This window comes from Desmodus rotundus, chromosome 9, assembly GCF_022682495.2.
Source record: "Desmodus rotundus isolate HL8 chromosome 9, HLdesRot8A.1, whole genome shotgun sequence".
Classification (NCBI taxonomy): domain Eukaryota; kingdom Metazoa; phylum Chordata; class Mammalia; order Chiroptera; family Phyllostomidae; genus Desmodus; species Desmodus rotundus.
Genome location: NC_071395.1, coordinates 78,627,874 through 78,638,436, shown reverse-complemented (window position 1 = coordinate 78,638,436; position 10,563 = coordinate 78,627,874). Strand labels below are relative to the sequence as shown.

Genomic DNA, 10,563 nt, shown 5'->3' with positions numbered 1-10,563 from the left:
GCCCTGAGGTAAGAGGATGCCTGGTGGGTCCTGAGCCCGGGGCAGTGCTGCATTTGTCCCCAGGAGCCTAAGGGTAGCGTTCGTAGAGACGGTGGGTCTTGCCCTGCTCACCCCTCATCCATGCAGGAGGCACAGGCTGAGCACGTAGTAAACGATTTCATTCAGTGTGTCTTGTTTTCCTCCTAGAGTCAAGGCCACAGCAGAGGACTGGGGGGATGTGAGGGTGGGGGGCATGGTTAACCTGCTTCCTCAGGCCAGTTCTGTTAGACGTCCTGCAGAGGTGCCACGAGGAAGCTGCCCTCTCCCCTGCAGGTGGGAAGAGACCCCTCTGCTGGGTGTGGCCGTTGGGGCCAGCTCTACAGCCAAAGGGTTTTATTTGTAGACCTGGGGTGATGCCTGTTCGGTTTCCCGCTCATGTTGTTGGGAGTCAAGTGCACTGGTTAGAGGTAGCACTGTAATTTTCCCCTAGCCAGTCTGGGGACACCCAACAAATCGTTACCCGTTTGAGGTCAAGTCCAAGTTCTCCAAATATCCCCAAGCACCCTCAGCTAATGACTAAGTGCATCCTCTGCCCTGAGCGAGAAACAGAGGGGGACACCGTCTCACCGCGCAGCACCATTGCTGAGGTCCTGTCGCCCCAGCCTCGCAAGGCCAGTTCCTGCTGAGTCCTGGACGAGGCACGCAGACCCACGATGCACGTCTCTGAGACGTCCCATTTCTCTAGGCCTCCTGGGAGGGGGGAGGGGAGAGTTCCATTCCCAACCTTGTCCCCAGCCCAGAGACGTGGGGACAAAATTTCAGACCAAGTTCCAGACCAAAATCCTGGACCAGCTGAGTCCATGCACCCGGCCCAGCCTGGACCTCCAGGCTCGGAGCTGTCCCCGGAGCGCTAGTCCGTGCCGTCCACCAGCTCGCACAGCATGTTCTCCAGGGCTGTGATGCGCTGATCCTGGGCCTGCACCTGCTCTCGAAGGGCCTTGATCTCCTCCAGCAGTCTCTCCAGAGTGTGCTGCTGCTGGGGCGCGGAGAACAGAAGAGGCGGAGTCGGCCACAGGGCGCTCGGGGAAGGAGGACACTGGGTGGAGCCGGGCGGGATCTTACCGACAAGGGGGTGTCGCTGGCTGACTGGCTGCGGCGGGGGCCGGAGGGCGGGCGCACGTCCAAGATGTTGGGCTTGGTGACCCGGAGCTCTCGGTGCTTGGGGGGCACGTAACCATCCCTCAGCGAGATGAGCACAGGTTCGGCGTCCTGGCCCGACAGCCATTCGTCCGCTTCTAGGGCCGGCTCGGGGCCCGGAGTATCTGGATATAGGTCGTCCTGGAACAAGTCTGACTGCGGGGGTTGGGGAGCGGGAGGACGAGTGTGAGCAGGGTGCTGGGCCTGCTCCGCTCCCTCCGCCTCGGAGCCTCGCCCAACCCCTCTCCTGCCCCTCACCTTGCGTGGCACAGTCATGATGATGGGCTCACACTTTCTTTCGTGCAACTTGTAGAACCTATAAAGGAGTGTGGGGCTCAGTACCCCCGCAGGCTGCCACTCCGTTGACTTCTACCTGGGACCAGCGGGGTAGAGGCCAACACTTGCTGAGTGCCTACCAGCCCCTGCACTTTAAACACATTGTTGGTCCAGCTGGTAAAACACCTCTGCTGGGGTGTTTATCATTTTACAGATGAGGAAACTGAAGTTCAGAGAATGTCAAGCTAGTTAGCGCTGGGACTGGCACTGGAAACAAGCTTGTTTGACACCCTCCTCCCTACTCTTCCCCAAAGATCACACTATTGGGGAAACCCCGTGTCTTCCCCGATGGGAAGTGAGGACAAAGGCAGGCAAGCGGGAAGGGCGGAGGCTGCTGACCGGGCGATCTCGCACTTGCTGACATCCAGCCCCCGTTTGGGCATGAAACCCATGCCCCTCTGAGGCTCCTTGCTGCTGAACGTGTTCAGGTAGTGCACGAAAGGCGGTTCGTCGGTAATCTCAAAGTACCGAATGCTGCTGTCGCCCTGCAAAGCCAGTTGGTTCAGCGACGCACCCCGGAAGGGGCCCTCCACGTCTGTCCAGCCCCCTGTTCTCCCCTCCCAGCCACGAGCACCTTGCCGCATAGGTAAATGATGCTGGAGTCGGGATCGTAGAAGGGCAGTAGGACCCCGTTGCTAGTGTCCATCTCCTGCAGTGCCACTGGCTCCTCGAAGTTGTTCTGCCCGAGCACAGGGGGTGTGACCAGTCCAATCCCGCGTTCTGTGCTGCTTCTGGATCCCCTGAAGCCCCAGTATGATTCCTGCCCGCCCCAAACCTCATGCGTTCCCACCACAGTTCTGGTGAATCCAGCAGCAGGCCCCGCCCCTGGACGCATCACTCTCAGTCCCCCACACATATGCCCCTTGCACCGCCACATGCGATCACCGCAAACCACCCCCAGGGACTCGGCATCACCAGATGGGGGCGCCAGCGTGGGCTCCTTCAGGCGATGCAGCAAAACTGGGCAGAGGGGTGGGTGTGGGGATGGTAGGCGCTGCAAAGAGGGCAGCAGCCCCCAGCCCTGTCCAGGTGGGCATGCCCTGCGGGTGGGGGGCGCCTGGCCCCTCTCCCGTGATGCCAGTCCCGGGGCACACACCCCAAGCTTCCAGCTGCGTTACCGGGTCCCACAGGCCCAGCTCTCGCTGGCTCATGCGGGTGAAGCCCGTAGTGAAGATATGACCCTGGCGCGTGAAGATGGCCCGCATGGGCCTCATCCCCTCGTGGGCCGCAAACCTCTCCTGGGGGCAGGGGGGAGACAGGGAGAGGTGTCACCCAGCAGCCTGCTCTGCGGATCGTGAAGGGCCGAGCAACCAGCTTGCAGACTTAGGTATGGGAGGTGGGGGCGGCGACACAGGGGGGTCTAAGTACTCAGCTTCCGGGGGCCCTGGCTGGCCCCGGGCCTGAGGAGCGTCTGGGCCCTGAGAGAGCCGGAGGCGTGCATCTCTCAGCAGATGGCGAGCCCTCAAGCGCCCTCGGAGGCTGACCCCTAGAGCAGGGGATGTCTGCTGGTTTCCCGGGGACTCAGCGAGGCTGTTCCCAGACGGGTACTTCCCGCTCCGCTTCAGCCCTCTTGGGCACCGGCCACCGCCTGGGAGGGCGCTCCGGGCTGACCTAGCGAAGTAGCGAGCGCACGCGCCCGGCGCGGCCTGGCCTACCGGGTCCCAGAGGGCGAGTTGCCGCTCACTCATCCTGCTGAAGCCGGTGCTGAGTAGCTTCCCGTCTGCAGTGAAGACGGCCCGCAGCGGGCGGGCGCCCTCGTGAGGCCGGGCTCGCTCCTGCTCGCGGGGTTAGTGGGTTAGAGGGCCCGTCGGCCCCGCGCACTAGGCGCAGACATACATGCACGTGCCCCGCGCGCCCCGCGTTAGACTGAGGCTGAAGAGGCAGGTGCAGCCACCCTCCCAGTGCACCCAGCTGGGGCCAGCAATGCGAGAGGGTTGCCCCCTTTCCCCAGCCCAGAGAGTCAACTAGGGCGGAAAGGGCCCCCCTGGAAGGTAGCGCTGGGTACCAGCTGAGAGGAGAAGGGTCCGGGAGCTCGGGTTTCATGCAGGTTCTAGTGGGAGGATAGTTTGCAGCTTCTCCCCTTCTCAATCACAAAACGAGGAGCCCTCCTCTGAGCTCCTGAGATGGGGAGGGGAGGGGAGGGAAGAGGAGTGGGGCAGAGAACTGGGGGGCTCCGGGCTTACTTAGGGCAGGGAGCTGTGGTTGCAGACAACGCGGGGTGGTGGTGGTGGTGGTGGTGGGTGGGGACACTGGTCGCTGCGGATGGGGTGGGGGAGGTGAGAGCTGGGTCCAGGGGCTCAGAGGATTTCAGATGCAGGGGCCTGACAGTTCGTCCCTGGGGTAGGGGTTGGGGAGTGGGCAGGCCAGGCACTCACCGCCACCACCTGGCCCTTGCGGGGATCGACAATGCGCAGGGTCTTGTCCTTGCAAGTGGTGGCTAGCAGGCTACCATTGCTGTTCCAGCACACGCTGTGGATGATGTCCGGGTGCATGTCGTCCAGGCTCAGGAGCACCTCCCCAGTGCCCACGTTCCAGATGATGATCACATTGTCACCACCTGCCCAGAGTGGCCACGCACCATCACCCGGGCCCTGCCTTTGCCACCCCCATCCCCAGATCTACGGCAGGGACCTCTGTCTAGGACCCCAGACCTGCACTGAGCAGGACATTCCGGGCAGTGGGGTGCCAGCAGAGGATGCCCACACGCTTCGAGTGGCCTTCTAGTGTGATGATGGGTTCTGTGATGTTGCGCAGAGGGGTATAGTCTGGAATCTGCCACACCTGGGTAGGAGGAAAAGGCAAGAGGATGAGTGGGATGAGGAGCCTTCCCCTCCCCAACCTCCAGTCTTACTGGGTTTCTTGAGTGGTGCCGAATTCAAGGCAAGATGTGATGGTGTCTGCCTGGGTCAGAAGCAGCTGGGAGCCCGGAGGGGGCACTGCCAGCTCTCCAGAGACCTCCCTACTCACCCCAGCAGGGAGACCTCAGAGCACTACCCCCTGCTCTTCAGGCCCCAAATTGGCCATGGCTATAATTAGTCCTAAGCAGTGCATGCTGGGAGGGGGTGGCCATGTAGCTAAAAATAGCCTGGGAGCAGAGTGGGGCAGGGCCCTGGGACCCAGCACCTCCCTTACCACCTTCCCCAGATCAGGTGAGGCAGCCCTCCCTGCTTCCCCCACCCAACTAGCCATCAGCTTCCAACTGGCTCCTACCATGATGGTGGTGTCGTCTGAGGCACTGGCGACGACATTGTCATTGTGTGGGCACCAGTCAATGTCCAGCACAGGGGCAGTGTGCCCAGTGACCAGCGGGTAGTTCTTATCCACTCGCCCTGTCTGGAGGGGTCAGAGAGGAGATGTGGGGCCACTCTCCTGTGTGATTTTTGGGAGTAGGCAGTGGACCCTGTTTACATCTCAATTCTCTATCATCTATTTAGAGGGGTCTTCGCAGACCCCTCTCTGCATTTGCAATCCCACCCAGCCCACTTCCTGTACTTCACTGAAGGTAGACAGAGCTGAAGTCATTTAATTGCAGGGAATCAGACTCAGAGAAGTCAGATGACTTAACCAAGGACCCACTGCAAGATACTGGTAGAGCCAAGACTTGAACTCTTGGTCCTGTGCTCTTCCAAAGCACCTACTTGGAGGAGGCTGTTCTTGAGCCTGTTTCCCCAGTTGGGATGTCAGTGGGGAGGCCCTGGGGGAAGAGGTCAAGGTGAGATAATACACAGTGCAGTGCCCGACAGTCCTTTCCCAGCCACCTTCGGCAGATCTCCACCTGTCACTAGTTTACCTTGGAACCACAAGCAGCAGGCACTCCTGGTGCCTGTTACCCCTCAACCTCATGGGGCCCATCTATTATTGGTCTTTATGGGCTGATTGTGGGGGCCTTTTGCAGGGGCTGGCACTGGCCCAGACTGTAGGAGAGAAGGGTGGCTGTGTGGCACTAGAATGGCAGTTGTAACTGGGGGAGGAGGTGGCTCCAGCTGAAATTTGAGCCCTGGGGATGGTGTCCTTGGATGGTGTCTGTACTGTCCTGGAGTGAGTCACTGGCTATTGTCAGGCTTCTTCCTGCCACCTGTGGGGCCTCCCCTAACAAGGTGTAGGGGATAGAATCCAGGTCAAGGTCATGCTTGGGGTGGATATGGCCGAGGGGCTTGAGGATACGCAGAAAAGGTGGCAGTCATTGCCTGGCCCCATCCCTGGGGTAGGGATGGCTCTGGCCTTATGTGCCAGGTCTCCCTGAACTTTGCCCTCATTCTGCCTTACTGTAAGAACCTCAGCGGGGAGGTGGCCAAGGACTCTGGACAGATAGAGCCTGACTGCCCTCTGTGTGACGTTGTGTGGTGTGCTTTAATCAAATGGTCATCCTGGGCTAGGGAGAAAGATCCCCCAAAACATGAGAGGGTGCAGCACTAGGAGAGATAGGAAGAGAATCTGGTCAGACTCTGATTCCACTGCTTCCAAACTATCTCCAACACCCCTTCCGGGTCCCTGCTGGGAACAGGGTGCTGGGCTGTGAGTGGGTGCAGCCACTGTGATGCTGCTACTTTGGGAAGGGTGAGGGAGCCTCCCAGCGGGTCTGTGAGGGCTTGGGGAACAGGGAGTAGCCGACCCAAACACATAGCCTCCTGGCTGAGGAATGGAACTAGGTGAGAACAGAGGCCGCTGCCAGGACTCCCCAGGGGCCTCGGCCCCAGGGGCCTCGGCCAGTGTTCTCCCACCAGCTTCCTTCCCTCATCCCTCACCTTGGCTAGAGGCAGGACGATGAAGGCACCTCCGCCTCCAGCCTCCACAATAATGGCCAGGAATTTGGGATTGACGGCACAGAAGGAGCTGTCCCATGTGACCTTGGACACGCGGATGTCCTCGTAGGCCTGGTCAGCCTTTGCCGCCTGCCCAAACACGTGGCGGAACTTGCTCTGCCGAACCACGCGTCGGCTCATGGCTGGGGGCTGCGGTGGAGGATCTCAGCACCCGGAGATGCCTCTGGTCCTCAGTCCTGTAAACAGTGGGAGGGAGGAAGTGTGGGTGTGGGGGAGAGTGGGGTGGCAAGTGAGAAGGGTTATCTGGCCAAGAGTTGGGTATAAATTGATACAGAATCTGGTCCTAGAAGCAGGGAGATTTCTTCAAGGTGATTAAAGCATGGGAAAGTTTTTTTTTTTTACCATCTATGAAGTGCTGCTTAATGCAAGGAGCTAGGATTTGGGTGGGGCCTGACTTCTTAGAGACCCAGACTGAGGGGGCACTGGGCCCGAAACCTCCCTGGAAGTTGAAGTGGTTTGGGGAGGAGCCTCAATGCCAGGCTGCCCTCCCACTGTAAGCTTTGGGTAAGCATCTCTTCGCAGCAGTGGCTTATGTCCTAGAGGCACCTTATCCAGAATCAGAGGGCTTGGCCCTCAGATCTTGGCCCAAAGCCAGCTAGAACTGCCGCTGCCCCCAAGACCTGCTTCTCCGGCATAATTCAGGCAGATGAGGTTTTGCCTTCTTCTAAAACTTTGCCAAGAAGTTCCTCCTATCAGTTAACCCGAGTCCTTTCTGCTATTGTTTCCATCAATTTCCTCCCTTGTCGTTTTGAGGCATAGCATAAGGTGGATCGTCTCTCTTCTTTCCACTCCTCTCTGTGCTGTCTTCTCCAAAGGGCCCTAATCATGGTCTTCTGGCTTTTTACTGCCTACTTTGGATCCTGCTTCTCCGACTCCTGTATCCTACTAAACCCTCCTGGGGCGCCGTGCTCCACCCCGGGGCGCCAGGGCCAGATTTGCAGGAGAGGGGAAGGTGAGGTGCCTTTTCTTCAGCCGGGGCCTGCCCTATTACTCAGGGGCACAAGGGGCTCTTCCAAAGTCCCTGCCACTGACTCCTGCCCCCTGCCGAGTCCCGGGCATCCCCATGTCCTTCAAGCCGCTTCTGCAGCCCGGGGCCTAAGGCCTGCCCTCCCCGCACCCTCCTCCGGCCTCCTGTCCCAGCACTGTATTCTTCTGAGATGAGGTGTCTGCACCCTGCGGGCGCGTGGGCCACTGTCCGTCCAAATATAGACACCAAGTCTGCCCCGCCGGGGACCGATTTGGGCGGCCTGGGGGAGGGGGCACAGACCTGTGCCCCCCTCAAGAGACCCCGCCCGCTCCGCTATGGGCGGTGGCGGCAGGGGGTAGGGAGGGTACCTGGTCCTGAGCGGGCAGAGGGGGGCTCGCGCTGCGACAGCTCTGCGGAAGGGGTTGGGGGCGCGCCGGGGCCGAAGGAGGCGTCAGGGAGCTGGAACTGCCTCTCCGGGGGTCTGCGACGTCTGGGGCCCCGGTGTTCGACTGCGCTCTCCCGCCGCTGCCTGCGGCTCTCCGAGGCCCTGCGCCCCTGCAGTCCCAGCTGCTGCTGCCATCAACCTGCGAAGGCGGCGCCCAGACAGGGGCGGGGCCAGGGGTGCCCCGCCCCCTCCCGCGGCGGGAAAGTCGAGCGCTGCCGCCTCCGCGCGGCCAGCCGGCCTCGGAAAACTGTCAAAAGTAATCGCGCGTGTGCGCGCTCCTTCCCTGCGATCGGCCCCGCCCAGGTGTGGTAGGGAGGCCGGTGTTCCCACGGCCAGAGCTGGGCGCTGAGGGAGGAGCGGACGAGGAGGGGGCGCGCTCCTCCCAGAGCTGGCAGCCACGCAAGATCAGGTGCCTTCGCTCTGCATTCCTCCTGCATTCGCATTCCCAATTTAGCCCGGTCCCGGGGCGAGGCTGTGGGGCTGCATCTCCAGACTCTCTTGGGGAGAGGTCCCGGAAGATGCTCGGGGGAGAAAAGTGAATGCACCTTGACCCCCTGGGAACAACAGTTCAAGGGAAGCGGTTGGCACAGGCCTTTGGCCCATCAAATTTTAGACGCCCAGCCTGACTCCTAAAGTCTTCTGGGCCTTGTTTGAATTGGTGCCAGCCTCTGTTCCAGGAAAATCCCCTCCTCCTCCCAAACCCCTCAGGACCCAGGCATCTGAGTACTGACCAAGGTTAAGGAGGAGATAAAAAGAAATCTGGTCAAAATACAGCCAATGAAGAACAATTCTTCCCTGTGTCTGCAGTCTACCCGGTGCCCGCCCTCTGCCTGCATCTGTTTCTTTGGATCGTAAGGCCCTGGAGGGCAGGCAGCATGGAGCCAGTTATTATGTCCCACTCTCCAGGGCACATCTGGGAATCAATGGAACACAGCTTTCCAGAGGGTGGAGATCAGCATTCAGTAAAGGGGAGGGAAGGTGGTGGGAACCTTGGAGGCTCCTTTGTTTCTTGGGGAGAGTCCAAGTGTTACCAGTGGAAGGTGGAAGTGGGGCTCTTGCAGTGTCTAAAGGAAAAGAATGTCCTGAGAACTGCATGGGAGGATGTCACTCTGTAGTATGGTTTATTGATGATGTACTAGTAAGTGGGTTCCCCTCCTGACAATGGCCTGTCTCTCCATGGAAAAGTCCAATCTTGTCTTCAGTAGGGCAAGGATGAAGGCCACTGCCCAGACTTTATGCTCCATATCAAAGTTCAGTCCAGTCCAGCATCAGGCTAGCTTAGCATGTTTCCAGCTGCAGTCCAAATGCTGGACTCCTTCCTGGAGGCCGTGGAGAGAACAGGTGTGCGCACCATGGAGTGCAGACCACGAACGTGAGAGCGAGCGCTTTTTTTGTTCCACAGGGGTTATAACTAGGAGCTTGGGTTTGGGATGGACCAGATGCTTTCTCAAAAGAACCAATCAACTTTCCAAACTTTCATGGGGTGTGCAGGAGGCAACCGACTGATATATCTCGCTCATTGATGATTCTCTCCCTTCTCCTTCCCTTCCCCTCTTAAAAAAAAAAAAAATCCCAGGAACAAAATTAGGAGGAAAAGACCTGAGTGACTCAGTTGCTCCTTAGTAACAACAGCTCACACTTACATGCAAGACACTGTCCTAAGGACTTTACACATATTAATTCCAGTCTAACAATCTTCTAAGATGGGCATTATTAATACCCCTGTTTTACAGATGAGAAAACTGAGGCACAAAGAGGTCAAGTCGTTTACCCACTGCTGAACTGTTGGTGCTGCTGAGATTCTTACCCAAGTGGTCTGGTACCTAGGTCCATGTTTTTCAGCTCCACCCATTTCTGCTTCTCCCTGAAGGAGTGCCGCTTTATCTCACAAGTTATGCCTGTGAGATATTGAGAGTTGTGCTTTGTGGCAGAGGAAAGGATGGCTGGACTAATTAGAAAACCGGAGCTCCAGCCCTGGCTCAGGTGCCCTATTTTTGCAGCTCTGGGCTGTAAAATGAAGAGGGCAAGGTCCAGTTCTTTCCGACTCTGCTCCACTTGCTGGCAGAGGAGTTTGACATGCTGCCTCCTATCTTGAAAGGATACCTTTTCTCTCCCCACACCTTTCCTCCTCTTTATTTTTTTATTTTGCCCTTTAAAAAAATTGCAGTATAATTGCTTACAAAAAACGGCACATAATTAATGTACATAATTTGGTAAGTTTGGACATATTATATACACTTGTGATACTATCACCAAAATCAAGGTAATAAATATATCCATCACTTCCAGAAGTTTTCTCGTCTCTTTGTTTTTTGCTTTGGTGAGAATACTTAACATGAGATCTACCTTCTTAACAAATCTTAAGTACATGACACCTCCTCGTTAACTACATGCACTACGCGGTGCAACAGACCTCTGGAACTCCCTCATCTGTGTGTGACTTTACACCACTGAACAGCTGCCCTGTTCTTCTCCCCCCACCCCCTGGTCGCTGCAACTCTTCTAATCAATGTTTGATTTTATGATAGACTATTATTTAAAAGACAAAAAAGAGCAGTAACTGTCAACATAATAAGACCAGCTCTCTTTGTCCCAGCAAGATAAACGAAATGATTGTTAGGAAAAGATGTGTGGGGGCACCTGAAAAGTCTTATTAAAATTAAGAAGGCTTTAGCTTTGTTAGAAGTAGAAGAGGAAGTCAAAGATGGCTCAAACTTTGAGCTGAGTTTGGGAGGCATACAAAGGAAATTCACCAAGAGGAAGGAGTGTCAGCGGCAAGATGATATTTTGGGGAGAGGTTAAGAAATAATAGCTGG

At 57.6% G+C, this 10,563-nt stretch overlaps 1 protein-coding gene across 4 annotated transcripts; it reads right to left on the bottom strand.

Moving 5' to 3' along the window:
* Positions 1-137: 137 nt before the first annotated feature.
* Positions 138-7,992, bottom strand: CORO6 (coronin 6). 4 transcript variants are annotated; one of them, XM_045199197.3, is made up of 12 exons: positions 7,671-7,992; positions 6,258-6,511; positions 4,723-4,845; positions 4,164-4,293; positions 3,888-4,069; positions 3,168-3,287; positions 2,631-2,750; positions 2,087-2,191; positions 1,852-1,997; positions 1,435-1,492; positions 1,102-1,332; positions 138-1,015 (listed from the first exon to the last, which is right to left on the bottom strand). In XM_045199197.3, exons 2-12 carry the CDS (start codon positions 6,453-6,455, stop codon positions 890-892), a joined length of 1,539 nt encoding a protein of 512 aa, XP_045055132.1. In that variant the 5' UTR covers positions 6,456-6,511; positions 7,671-7,992; the 3' UTR covers positions 138-889. The 4 variants fall into 4 exon arrangements, with proteins under 4 accessions (XP_045055132.1, XP_024420582.1, XP_024420583.1 ...); XM_024564814.3 differs by lacking the exon at positions 3,168-3,287 and having other exon boundaries at positions 7,671-7,990; XM_024564815.4 differs by lacking the exon at positions 3,168-3,287 and having other exon boundaries at positions 138-1,012; positions 7,671-7,990.
* Positions 7,993-10,563: the final 2,571 nt, after the last annotated feature.

Coding starts and splice junctions, on each gene's coding strand:
- CORO6 (XM_045199197.3), bottom strand. CDS start 6,455: ATGAGCCGACGCGTGGTTCGGCAGAGCAAGTTCCGCCACGTGTTTGGG. Junction 4,294..4,722: donor CAGACGACACCACCATCATG/GTAGGAGCCAGT, acceptor CCTCCTACCCAG/GTGTGGCAGATTCCAGACTA. Junction 2,751..3,167: donor AACTCGCCCTCTGGGACCCG/GTAGGCCAGGCC, acceptor CCCTGCCCCCAG/GAGAGGTTTGCGGCCCACGA.